General features: G+C 59.2%; 1 protein-coding gene across 1 annotated transcript in view; it reads left to right on the top strand.

The window, feature by feature from the left end:
• Window positions 1-13,262, top strand: part of CELSR3 (cadherin EGF LAG seven-pass G-type receptor 3) — a gene marked incomplete at its 5' end in the record, with an annotated part of 113,870 nt that overhangs the window by 32,494 nt on the left and 68,114 nt on the right. The window contains 11 exons of the mRNA XM_019504606.1: window positions 3,982-4,204; window positions 4,932-5,047; window positions 7,876-7,964; window positions 8,681-8,838; window positions 9,308-9,471; window positions 10,567-10,692; window positions 10,983-11,152; window positions 11,458-11,643; window positions 11,956-12,066; window positions 12,287-12,455; window positions 12,784-12,925. Coding sequence (XP_019360151.1) covers window positions 3,982-4,204; window positions 4,932-5,047; window positions 7,876-7,964; window positions 8,681-8,838; window positions 9,308-9,471; window positions 10,567-10,692; window positions 10,983-11,152; window positions 11,458-11,643; window positions 11,956-12,066; window positions 12,287-12,455; window positions 12,784-12,925 — 1,654 coding nt within the window. The remainder of the gene's footprint in view (window positions 1-3,981; window positions 4,205-4,931; window positions 5,048-7,875; window positions 7,965-8,680; window positions 8,839-9,307; window positions 9,472-10,566; window positions 10,693-10,982; window positions 11,153-11,457; window positions 11,644-11,955; window positions 12,067-12,286; window positions 12,456-12,783; window positions 12,926-13,262) is intronic.

Below are 13,262 nucleotides of genomic sequence, written 5' to 3'. Positions count from 1 at the left end.
GTCCTGGGGGCTTCGTTGTGTAAACACTGCCTCACCCACCCCCTTCAGCTGGAGGCGGCAGGTGCAGGCTCCCAGCAGCTGCCAGTTGGATGGACCTTTGCAGCAAGGCTGGGATTCTCTGAGGACTGCGAAGTGCTGGCACTCCTGGGAGGGGCATTTCTGGTGGAGCCTCCGGGCTGTGACTGTCCCAGGGTTGTTGGCAGAAGACCAGATCTGCCATCCCATATGAGGGACCAGGCCCCAGTGAGTCTCCCCAGAGCTGTTCAGGTCATGAGGGCTGGGTAGAGCCACACAGAGCACCAGCATGCTGGTCACTGAGGGGCCAGGTTGGGGGAGAGGGAAGGGGGAAAAGGAAGGCTGGGAGGTGGAGTCATGGTGGCAGTGGTCCTGGGCACTGCCAAGCCAAGCTGCCAGCATCCCCTTCACTTGGCAGGGACTAGGGAGGATGGATCCCACCAGCCATCACGGAGGGAAGGGATGAGACTGAGACCCTTATATGGGTGCAGATGCAGCTAGGTCTGTGCTGCAGGGCCAACCCGGGGACTGGGAACAGCTCCAGCCTCAAAGGGACTGAGGAGCACTGGACTAGCTGGGGGGTTAGAATCAGGTGGGAGGGTATTGCCAGGGAACTGGGGCAGAAGCAGGTGCTGGGGGCTGGAGCGTGGGACCCAGCTGAGCTTAGGGGAGGGCTGTGAGGCCGGGACTAAGGGAGACATGGGACTGTGATAAAGGCCTGGTGGTTTTGCAAGCTGAGGGTGGCAGGGCCCAACAAATGGAGATGTTCCTCTGGGTGGCTTTGTGCCGCTCCCCCAGCCACGCACCAGCTTCATGGAGTGGCAGCACCAAAGCCCAGGCTGCAGGCGGAGACGGCGGCGGGTCCCTTGGCTGGCTCCCAGGCCTGTCTGTCGTGTCTCCCGGGCTGGGTTGCAGTGCGGTGGGGGAGGGGGCAGCAGCTGGCAGGGTTGGAGCAGCATAGGCGCTTTGACTGGTGAGATAAGCAGAGTCAGTGGTAATTAACCCCTGGGTTTGAAGCATGAACAGGCATTAGCCCAGGGGTTAATGAGCTCATTTTCCTGTCACTTCCTGCTGCTTCCCATCCCCCCTTCCCCATGCACCCGCCGACAGGCAGGGCCCAGGACCTGGAAGCCAGGGCTGGGTGGAGCCTGTGAGCCCCAGGGAGGCACAGTGGGATGAGGCTGCTCCCCCGCGGGTCGGCTAGTGCCAGCTAGCCAACTAGCATGGTGCTTAAGTGCCCTGGAGACCTCCTCTTCAGCCCCCCCCTCCCAGCCCAGCTCTTGGCACTGCTGCTGGCTGCTCCTGGGCCCTCAGGGCTGGCTGTAATGGGCCAGCTGAGCTTTGCCGTGCTGTGGGGAGGGGTGATTCCAGCCACACAAATTCCCCTGCCCGTGTGTGTGCAGGGGACGGATTCCTCCAGAGTGAAAACATGCCCCAGACTCACTGCCTGGCCCCCCTTCGGTGCCCACAGTCCCTGGCACTCTGCTGCTCCCCATCCCTCACCTTTGCAGCCCCCTCAGAGAAGCCTGAACTCATCCCTCCGACACAGGGGTTGCCCCCCACACCATGCTCCCCTTGGGGCAACTGTGGCCCTCAGGTCATGAGCTAGGCCTTGGCATCACAGCTGCTAAGTAGCTGTGAGGCTGCAGCTTGGTGCCTGCCCCAGGGCAGTGCTGGTATTAGGCTGGCTGGGGGTTCCCCCTGCATTGGTTCCCTTGGGTGCCTGGTGGACAGATTGGCTGTGGCTTCAGGAGGGGTCCTGGGTGGCCTTGTGTTTCTGTGCTCCTGGGAGGGGGGTGGCTGCACGGCATATCACATGGGAACCTCCTGCTCAGTCCAGACCTTGCTGGCTTGTGCAGATCTGTGTCTCCTGGGGAGCCGGGGCAGTGGGTCCTAGGCTGAATTCCAGCTCCCCACCCCCCATTGTGCCCCTCCAAGTCTTTGGGGCTGGAGTCGCAGGGAGACAGGGTGGGAAAACATCACTGATTCCCTCAAGGAGGCAGCACACAGGGCACTGTGGTTTCAGAGACAATGGGAAATGACTGTTTCCAGGGAGGGAGAGAAGCTCTGTGAGCATGGCTGCTTGTGCCAGAGCAGATGCTGGGGCTGGGGCTGGGGTGGGAAGGAGAGGCCTGGGTATGGGAACCCCATCGTGGGGAGGTGGTGACAAGGCTCCTTGGTGACCACATGGCATCTGTGGGAGCTGGGAGGAATGGGACCAGAATGGGTCAAGTCCTGTGTTCTGGCCATGCATCAGGGAGGGCTGAAGGAAAGGGCTGGGGTGGGATGCAGGGCCTGGTATTCCCACACATTGGGCAAGGTGTAGGGAATGGCCCCTGGCTGAACAGATGCAGGCTGGCTCTAGGGCTCTGGGTGTGAGAGATGGATGGGGTGCTGGTTCTGGTGAGGCCCCAGCTCAGGGAGTGAGGGCCAGGGTCTGTTATCAGGGAGGTCACAGTGACAGCCTGGTCAGTGCTTGGGGGCTGCGGTGATGTGAGCTGGATGGTGTCAGCTGCTTTCCAGCCATGGATGCTGTCACCACAACACCAGTACCCATTAGCCCTGCCCAGGGAGCTTGGACCAGAGGCTGTTTGGTCTCGGGCTGCAGCACCGTGATAGAGCAGCACATGAGGGGATCCTGTCCTGCCTCTGCCTGGGCCAGACCTGCCCTCAGTGATGGGGGCTGCCCAGTCTATGCCTTTTAGTGGCACTAAGTGCATTTCCCTGAGCTGCCCTGGGAGATGTGCCAGGAGAAGTGCTCACAAGGTGGGTGGCAGGTGGGAGGGAGTGTTGCTGCCCTTCCCTCCCTTGGGCTGCTCAGCCAGGTGCCTCTCTGGAAACCCCAACAGTCTCTGTCCACAGTGGGGATGGCCATTCTGCACTGAAGCCATGGGCCATGTGGAGATGGCGCTGTGGTCTTTATAGAGCTGGTGAGGTGAGGATCTATTGGTGCTGATGGCAGCTGGTACATCCTTGGCACTGCACACAGCCCTGCCAGTGATGGGCAGCCTGCCCCGTGTTCCCCACCTTGGCTCCCCAGACAGCTCTGCTGTTGCTGGTTGAGCCCAGCCCACAGGTCCTGCCCTGGCCCCTGCCAGCTCCAGCCTGCTGTGCTCAGGTTGACCCAGCCAGGCCAAGCGAGCTGCCCTTGTTACAACTATGCCTGCGGAGCCTCCAGCATGGGGAGCAGGAGCCTCATTAGCCGAGGAGGCATTCCCAGTCCTGCCAGAAAGCCCCATGTGTGCTGGGGAGGGCAGCAGGGAGGAGCCATTGTGGAACTGGTATTTCCTGCATCAGGGGCCCGGCGCAGAGTTCAGCTTGGGTGAACACTGACTCCTGTCAAGTTCCAGCCAGGCCTTGGCTTGCAGGTGGCACCGCCCAGTGGCCACTCCAGCAAACAGCAGTGGTGCATCTGGCGCAGGCCTGCTGGGGGAGTCTGAGATGGAAAAGGTCCATTGGGTCCTTCAGCCGGTTTCCCCCAGACCAGGGCAGATCACGGCTCCCAGCCAGGCGCCCAAACCACATGGGTCCCTGCTGAAGGTAGTGGGTGGAGTTTGCAGCCCAGGCATCTCTTCTGTACTGAACCTGCCGTCAGGGAGATGGCAGCTGAGCTTGTCCCTGTCTCGTGGGTAAGCAGCCAGGCAGTGTCTGCCCTGCCTTGGCTGCATACTGTATTCTCTGTGGATAACAAAGGCTTTAACCCCTGCTCCACCCCTTTGCATTCCCTTGCAGGAGGGCTAACAGGTGCCTGTGCAGACCCAGCAGCCTGGGATGTGGAAATGGGACTGGGTTTTGGGGACTGGCCGCTGGGGTCTGTGCTTCTGTGTCCATGTGCACATCTGGGTTCCCACAGTGACCAGAAAGGGGGACCTAAGGCAGGAGCCCTGGTCTGGGAGGGCAAAGCTGGTAGCTCCCCACTGCAAGCCGTGTCCTGAGCCTCTCGTTCTGCTCTTCTCCCCCCTGCAGGTGACAACTGCGAAGTGGACAGTCGCTCGGGGCACTGCATCCCGGGTGTGTGCCGCAATGGAGGTACCTGCACCAACTCTGCTGATGGCGGCTTCCAGTGCCAGTGCCCCTCAGGGGGCTTCGAGAAGCCCTACTGTGAGGTGACCACCCGTGCCTTCCCGCCCAAGTCCTTCGTCATGTTCCGGGGGCTGCGCCAGAGGTTCCACCTCACCCTGTCCCTCTCGTAAGTCCCGTGGGGTCTCTGCCCAGCAGTGCTGTGCTGGGAGGAGTGGGGAAGTTAGCAGAGCTGCTGGCTTGGGGGCTTGCCAATGCACTCACCTGACCATGGGTGCACCCAGCCCTGTCCAAGCACCAGGCACACTGGGGTCAGCTCAGGCCAAGCTTTTTGTGATGTATCCAGGACTACCCACATGGTGGCCACCCCCCTGCCAAGGGCTCCCCAAGTGGCCAGGGCCACTCCTGCCATGAACTGCTGAAGGTCCTGGAATCCACCTGGGCAAAGCCCCACTGAAGTGCTGCAGCTCTGTGGGGGGGATGGGGGACAGGGATTCTGACAGTCCACCCCCACCTCCCCGTGCTCTGTGCATCCTTTGCTTCTGTAGCTCCACCTGCAGGTGTTGCTGGTGCTCCAGGCCTGCCTCGCTCCTGGAGGTGCTCTGGGAGTTAGGGCCATGCGCCCCACTTGATGGGAATGCTGAGCCCCTCTGAGCAGGGATTGCATCCCCCTAGGAACCGGCCCATCCAGTTCTTCCTGCGCTGCATTTTTATGGGGATGACACTGGCCTCTAGTGGCTGCTTCCTGCAAAGCACAGGTGGAAGGTCCTGTCCCCGGGGAGCTCTTGCCGGGCCCTGACTTCTGCTCAGAGTTGGAGGGGACTGGAGAGGTCACGGCCCTGAGGGGGACCTGGCCCCCAGCACTTGGATGATGTGTCCTCTGCTCCACATGCCAGGTTTGCCACCCAGGAGCGCAGCGGCCTTCTGCTCTACAATGGGCGCCTGAATGAGAAGCATGACTTCCTGGCGGTGGAGATCATCGATGGGCAGGTGCAGCTGAAATACTCCACAGGTGTGTGCAGCCTGCTGCCAGGGCCTCTTCACATGTCTGCCTGCCAGTGAGAGGCAGGGCATGTGCCTCTCCAGCACAGGATGGCAGGAGGGTGTGTGGGTGGTGAGTGCACAGTTGTGTCGTGGCTATCAGTGTTGGCTGGAGCAGGGTGTGCAGAGGCGTAGGAGTGTGCGCATATGCATAGGACTCTGTGTAAGTGGGAGTGTGAATGGGGGTGTGACCCTGTGTGTGTGTGTACACATATGCTCAGATCCATAGGTGCACTGAAGCTAAAAATCACTTAATTTCTGGCTTGATCAAAACCCAAGGGAACATTAAAGCCCCTTTTTACTGCTGTTGCTATCAGGCTGAAGGACTCAGCTCTCAGCTTCATCGTGTGAAGGCAGGGAGCCAGCTCTGTCTTGGAGCTTATGTCCAACTGATAACATATAAAATGCAACCTTTTCGTCCTGGTAGATGCCAGCCTGGTGCAGTGTGCGCCAGAACAACCCCTCCCCCCTGGGGCCTCCATGGGATTTCATCAGATGCAATAAAACATGTTGCAAGAAACTCAAGTCCTGAAAAAGCAATCAGCTTAAATAGAAGTCAGGGCTGAGATGCCCTGCACCTCTAGTGGTTGTAACAGTGACTATGGAGCAGGGACATTGCTGTCCTGAGCAGCAGTGACAGCACAGCAGCTACAGTTACTTAGGGGTTAGTGGAAGAAAAATGTTCAGGTGCTTTTCTGGGACAGGTAGAGAATGGTGGAGACTGTGTGGATGGGAGAGTCTGTTGTTGGAGGTCAGTGGGGCTGTTGGGCTGCTCGTCTGCTCTGCATCACTGTGTCGAGGCTACTCAGGGGTATCTTTGCCATGGATCTGACCAGGATTATTGCCTGAGAGATCAGGGCAGCTTCCTTTTTGGGACATTGCTACTTACTTGGGGGCAGCATTGCTTTGCCCAGTCCTGTTAAGGTGCTCCCTGCAGGGCTGAGCCCAGGATGCTCGGTGTGCTGAGAATTTCTTACTTCACCCCCTCACCTCCCACCTGTCCTCCCACTGGGACTCACTCACGGCCTTAGCACCTGAGGCCTGCACATTCCCCACTGAAAAACACTTGGATGAGGATTAAGAATGCCCCTTCTGGCCGATGTTCTGCCCATCCTTTGACTCTTCCTGGGGGTAGCTTAGTGGGACGAAGGCCAGTGGCGAGAGGGTTGGAAGGAAGATTCAGGTAAAGGGAGAATTCTTTGCTGAGGCTCCTGCCAGAGAGACACCAAAACAAATAACTGGGTGTGTCTACACATGCCGTGCTTTAGTAGTTCCTTTTGGAAGGAAGTACTAAAGAAAGTACTAATGCATGGCGCAGTATAGGTGGTTACTGCACCGTGCATGTGGCACATGGGTAAATTTCACTGCTACATTACTGTAGTGGCATGCTAAACCCAGGGAGCACACTGCTATGGCGACATAGCTGGTGATCATGTGTAGATGCACGTGATTGCTACGTCACCGTAGAGTGTCATACAGCAATGTAGTGTGTTGCTACATCACCATAGGGCAACGTGTAGATGTGCCCACTATGAGCCAAAGAGCTGGGCCAGACCCTGCAACCAGAGAGACAGCTGCTCGGCCTCTCAGGCACTGATACACTCCAAGACATTTGTGCATCTCAGCTGCCGCCTAGGAGGGGCATTGGCAGCATTCAGCAAACACCTTGAACATAACCTCCAAGAGGGAAGCATCAGAGAAGCTCGTTGAAGAGCCATGGGAATGACTGGACACAGGCCTCAGAGGAGCACCAGCCACGTAGCTTATCCCGGGGGTGTTAAGGTGCAACTGGGGCATTCTCTGGAAGAAATAAGAATTTGGGAAGAGTTCCTCATACTGAGACTTGGTGAGATCTGGTGCCTGGAAGCTGCAGGTAGAAGCATTTAAGCTGTACTGGTTTGTAACAGCAGAGGTGTCATATCCATTAGACCAGTTTGAGCTGGGGAGGATTCTCCACTTGTGGCAGTTCCTAAGCTGGTGCTTCCCGAACTTTTCCTCAGCATGACCCCATTTCCTCAGCATGGCCCCTCAACACAACTCACAGCCTCCCACAACCCCAGGTGCCCCTCACTCCCTGCCTACTGGCCCTGCCAGTGCCCCTCACTCCCAATCTACAGCCCCCACTCTCATCAGGTGCCCCAGGGCCTGCAGCTCCTTGCCTCCACACCCCAGCAGTGCCTGAGCCCTGGCCCAGCTTCTCCCCGCCATCCCCATCCCCAACCCCCCAGTCCTGTCTCTTTCCCCACCAGCTGTACAGCCAGAGCAGAGCCCATGGTTGCCCGCTATGGGCTTGGGGCTCCCTGCCCTGCTGACGTTCCTCTGGGCCTCTGCAGCCCAGCAGGTGGGACCTGGTGTGGGAGAGATCACCATGCCATAGCCCCATCCGCTGATGTTGCCTCCCCATTTGGGGTTGCAACCCACAGCTTGGGAACTGCTGTTCTAAATGTGTCGATGTACAGGTCCCTGCCCTGGGCTGGGCACTGAATGTGTTTCTAAATGACCCACCTTGGTTTGACTGTGGATTTGTTCCAGGCAGTGCTACGGCCTGCGCTGTGCTGGAGTCAGAAACAACAAGCCTCTTAAAATATACGAACCTCTAAATCTCTGCTGGGGTGTGTGCGTGTGCACGTGTGTGCTACACGTGTCACAGCACACATGCCACCACTGGTGCACACATGCATGTGGAGGGACAGTGAAGGAGGTTACAGGGAGGCATTGTGCCTTGTTCACTGACTGCACAGAGCCCACCCACGATACCACACCTCTTTTAGCAGTGTCTAACCATGTGGTTCTTCGCAGGGGAGTCCAGCACCTTGGTGGCCCCGTATGTTCCAGGGGGTGTGAGCGATGGGCAGTGGCACACGGTGCAGCTTCGTTACTACAACAAGGTATGTGCCCCCTTTAAGTTACCCTGTTCAGCTGCAGTCCTGGCATTGGGGCTTTCCCCAAAGCTGCATTTTGGGAGAGCCAAGCAGCACAGAGGAGCCAGAGGTTTTGTACAGGTGGCCGGCACTTCTCTGGGGTGCCCTTGGCCATCTGACGTGCTGAGTCCAGTTGACGTGAGGCTGCTCTGATTCTCCCACCTAACATACCTGCCTTCTCTCCATTTGGGTCCCTCCGAGAGGCTCAAGCACAGGGAAGGCAATCCAAGGCAGAGGTCTTGGGTGGAGCAGGGACATCCTGCCTAGCTTCCTGGGGTGCAGCTCATAGGCATCTTCCCTGTATGTCTCTGGAGAGCATGGTCCATCTCATTCCCTTTCCTGGGGCAGGGCCCTTGCACTACGCATGGCACTGAGAAAGGATACCAAAGTGACTGGCTGGCACTGGCAGCATTGTCATCCATTCTAGTGGTCCATGGTGGGGAGGACTGAGTTATGGCCAGGTTGTGCAGCACTGTGCAGTCATTCCTCACCTGAGAAAGGCTGGGGTGTGTGTGTGTGTGTGTGTGGGGGGGGTCCCTGTGAGCACACAGGGGGAAAGGGCTTCCAGAAAGCCCTTCCTCATGTGTGAGTGGACATCCTGCTCACCCTCAGAGCCGTTGTGGGCACTGTGCCTGGGCTGCATCACCTTGGCTGAGGGCTGATGCTGTGGCTCTTGGTTTCAGCCCAAGCTTGGCTCGCTGGGCGTGGTGCAAGGCCCTTCCAAGGACAAGGTGGCCATCCTGACGGTGGATGAGTGTGACACGTCGGTGGCATTGCAGTTTGGCAGTGAGATTGGAAACTATTCCTGTGCGGCGGAGGGGGTGCAGACCAGCTCCAAGAAGTGAGTGTGCTGAGGACTGGCTCTTCTCCCTAGAGAGGAGAAGGGAGAGCAGGGGAGGGGCTGGGGGGGTGACACTCAATTGAAGGGAGCTGTAAACTCACCAAGCTCCAGCTGGAAGGAGCTACTGAGAGCACAGAAGATACCTGCTCATGTGGGTGGTGCCAGGGATGGAGGTGCCAGGGACCCAGATGTGCCCTTCAGTGCTGGCTGTCTCGGTTTTGTCCCCATGCCACATGCCTAGCTGGGAGGAAAGTGTAAAGGGGGCTGTGCTTTGTGTCCCTGTGATGGTGCTTGATGGATGACCCAGAACCTGAGCATGGCACTACTACCACCCCCGCCACCTCGCAGTGCACCTCTGCTGTCACACCCATCTCCAGCATACAGCAACCGGCTAGCTGATGCCCTGAGGGAGCCTGACCTACACAGCATGACCAAATTCTCCCTCCTCACAGACTCTCTCTTCTGGCAGGTCCCTGGACCTAACGGGACCCCTGCTCCTTGGAGGGGTGCCCAATCTGCCTGAAAACTTCCCTGTGACACACAGAGACTTTGTGGGGTGCATGAGAGACCTGTACATCGACAGCAGACGTGTTGACCTGGCTTCCTACATTGCAAACAATGGAACATCTACAGGTAGTGTGGGAGTGCAGCACTTCGGGTCTCAAGCAGGACCTCAGGGGACCATGCACTTTCCCTCTCTCCAGGTGAAAGGGGCTGGCCTGGCAGCCCAGGGCAGGGCATCTGCTGTCTACAGGGTTGTGCTGCTAATAGTGATGATAATAGTAGCATGGGTAGCAGCAGTTCCTCCCTTGGCCCCTTCCCTGCCCTGGATGTACCTCCTGTAGGCATGAAAGAGGAATGCAGTCTCTTTAACTCCTGTGGCCTCTCCTGAGGCTGCCTGCCAGGGCGACAGTGCATGCCACTTGCACGGATGTCCTCTATGAGGTGGGTGAGGAGCAGGCGATTGCCACCCTTGCTGGCTCCTCCAGACCGAGGCTGGCCCCCTCAAAAGATTCAGACATGAAAGGCTCTGTGTGTCACAAGAGCTCCTTGCCCAGCCAAGCAATGCTTCCAGATGCCACACAGTATGGGCCCTTCTTCCCAGGCACCGAGGTGGGACATGCAGTCAGCCTGTCCTCAGAGATCCTGGGGAAAGTCACGCCAGCCCTCTGCTGCCTTCCTGGCCTGGCAGATTAAGGGGAAACACCCTCAGCCCTTGTCACAGGACAGTGGGCAGGGCCTGCACTTGTGGAGGGCTCTGGTCAGGCTGGTTGTTCTGAAAATCTGCTGAGATTCCTCATCAATCCCCTTGCTCAGGGCCTGGGGCAACATGTAGGGGGTGCACATGCAACCCCTGTGCATGGTGGTGTACCCCCTGCAAAAAGGCACCACCGACACTTGGTGGCATCTGCAGGCAGTCACCGCTTGCCACCCTGCTGGCAGCACCGTCTGTGGGCAGTCCCTGATTGCCCCTGGCTGCTGCCGATGCTGCCGGCGGCACCTGCAGGTGCTTGCCGACCTGTGGTCAGTGCTCGCCACACCTCCTCCCCACCGCCAACAGTGCTGTGGGAGCTCGCCGCCAGGCTCCCACCACTGCCAGTGAAGCCATGCCGCTGCAGCCACCAGGGACACACGTTGTTCATACTAAGGGTGGTGGGGAGGCACAGCCCAGGTATAAGTCCTTGCAGGTGACTGTTCCCATCTCTCCTTCTGCCACGATGTTCCCAGGCTGCCATGCCAAGCACACCTTCTGCGACTCCAGCCCCTGCAAGAATGGTGGCACCTGCTCGGTGGGCTGGGGGACCTTCTTCTGCAAGTGCCCCGTGGGCTTCGGGGGCAATGACTGCCGGCAGGGTGAGTGCACACTGTGGGTGGTGGGGGGAGGGCAGCTGGGTGGGCACAGATGGGTGTGCAGTGGGCCAGTAGGCAAAACCTGCAGGCAGGGGCCCCATGGTATTCTGTCTGAGGCGGAGCTCACAGGTACAGGATGACTGTGCCCCTCATCTGGGGTCAGAGCAGGGGCCCCAACTATGTGAAGTCCCCTGCATGGGTGTGTGTGTCCTGTGAGGGGGGGTCTGGTTGCCCTGACAGCGGGTGCAGGAGAGAGCCCTCCACGGTCCTCATGCTCCTGCTTTCCCTTCCAGTCATGCCCCATGCTCACTATTTCCATGGTAACGGCCTCCTGTCCTGGGAGTTTAAGAGTGAGGTGAAGATCTCGGTGCCATGGTACGTGGGACTGGCATTCCGCACCCGCCAGCTGGATGGGGTGCTGCTGCAGGCGCATGCCGGCCAATACACCACCCTTCTCTGCCAGGTACCCAGCTCAGAGGGACGCAGGGCTGGAGGGAGGGAGCCTGCCCTTTGGTAGCCTAATGCACAGCCTCTGGGGCAGCTGCTGCAGCTCAGGCTGGTCAGGGGCAGGCTCCTTGACTTACTTTTCAGCTTTGGGCTCTGCTCAGTGGGATACAGGGGATGCTAGCCAGGTGGAGAGGTGGGGTGTCCCCAGCCTGGCTGTGGGTGGTCCTTTGAGGAGGGCTCCTGGCTGACATGGGAAGGGCAGGACAGGGAGTGATGTGAGCTGTCTTGGGCCTTGCTTACCACTCCTTCCCTCACCCTCAGCTGGATGCAGGCCTGCTCTCCCTCGTGGTGAACAGGGGCTCTGGCCGCACCACCAAGCTGCTTCTGGACCAGCTGCACCTGAGTGACGGGAAGTGGCACGACGTCCAGCTGGAGCTGCGGGATGTTCACAACGGACGGGACTCACGCTACATCATTACTGTCAACCTGGACTTTGGGGTCTACCAGGTCTGTGCTCTCCAGATACTGGCAAGGGGGTGTCTCAGAGGTGGCACCAGCAGTGGAGGGTTGGGAGGAGGGCATGTGAGGGCCCGGCTGCCAGCACTGGGCTCCCTTGCAGGTGGTTATAAGGTGCCTGTCAGCCTCCCTGTGTCTCCTGCTGACCTCTGGGAGGGAGCTTGGTGCCTCTGAGACCCTGCACCAATCCCCATGTACCTGGCTGGGTCTCTTCCCACAAGGCCTGCGGGGAGCGGGCGATGACCAGGGTGCCCTGCAGATCCAGACTGCGGGCAGCTCCACCTCACGCCCCCCCTTCCGCAGGACACCGTGGTTGTGGGGAATGAGCTGCATGGCCTGAAGGTGAAGCATCTCCATGTCGGGGGGATCCCGGGGCCTGGCGAGGTGCAGGGTGGTCTGAAGGGCTGCGTGCAGGTGAGTGCTCAGAGCCACCTCCAGGGCTGCTCTGTCTTGTGCTTCTGCCCGGACAGCTCTGCGTGGAAGCCTTGGGGCAAGGGAGGGCAGTGGATAGCAGCAGCCTGGCAAGGTCCAGAGCACCTGGGAGTGGTGGTGAGGGAGATAGGTCAGGCTTGCTGGCCTGGCTGGGACAGTCATGCCAGTCCCAGGCTTTACTACACGTCTTGCTGGGTTTCAGGGCGTGCACCTTGGGGACTCACCCACAGGGCTGGCATTGCCCAAGCCCAGCAGTGCCCTGAATGTGGAGGCAGGATGCGGCGTGCCCAATGCCTGTGATGCCAGCCCTTGCCCAGCCAACAGCATCTGCAGGGATGAGTGGCAGAGCTACTCCTGCACATGCCAGCCAGGTAGGGCCCTGCCTGCTTCCTGCCCTCCTCCCCTCCACTCCTACCCATTGCATGTCCTTTCCATTCCTCTCTTCACACCTTTCCTCTGTGCCTGTCTTGTATCCTCTCTCCTGTCAGCTGTGCTTGGGGCCCTTCACAGCACAAGGGAAGCACCTGACATGAGTCATAACCTTGGGCCCCTCCAGGAAAACCCCTGTGAGAAGCCAGGTTTACTTGGCTCAGCAGAGAGCCCCCACCCTATGACTCACCTCCATCAGCTCCAGCCTCTCCTTGCCTGTCCTGTGGCTGCCATCACTTCTTTCTGACAGCATCCGCTGTGTCCCCACAGGGTACTATGGAGGGGACTGCGTGGATGCCTGTCACTTAAATCCCTGCAAGAACAAGTCAGTATGTCGACGACGGCCAGGCGCCCCCCTGGGGTATGTGTGCGAGTGCAAAGGGAACTTCTTTGGGCAGTACTGTGAACACAGGTGAGTCCTGGGTAGCTCAGAGCCATTTTCCCCTGCCCCTGGGGTTGGGTCTCTCTCTCCACTGGGAGGCTCCCAGAAGGGTGCTGAAGCCCAGGCCAGGGATCAGCTTCAGCTGGCCTGGGCTCCTCTGCTGTGTTGTCACCAGCCTTTAGCAGGGCAGACACCAAGGAGAGGGGGGTGATGTCAGGTGGGGACTGAGGTGAAGAGTGAGAGGGCTGGGCACTAGGTGCTGGTCCCTGTTGTTCACAACCTCTCCCTGTTTCATATGTCTATGAAATCCTATGCTCTCTCCATGGAGGCAGGGTTCCCCCTTGGGCTGCCCCTAGGGTGCGCTCAG

The sequence above is a fragment of the Gavialis gangeticus genome, unplaced genomic scaffold, assembly GCF_001723915.1.
Source record: "Gavialis gangeticus isolate Ggan-Ray unplaced genomic scaffold, GavGan_comp1, whole genome shotgun sequence".
Lineage (NCBI taxonomy): Eukaryota > Metazoa > Chordata > Crocodylia > Gavialidae > Gavialis > Gavialis gangeticus.
This window is presented reverse-complemented; position numbering and strand designations above follow the sequence as displayed.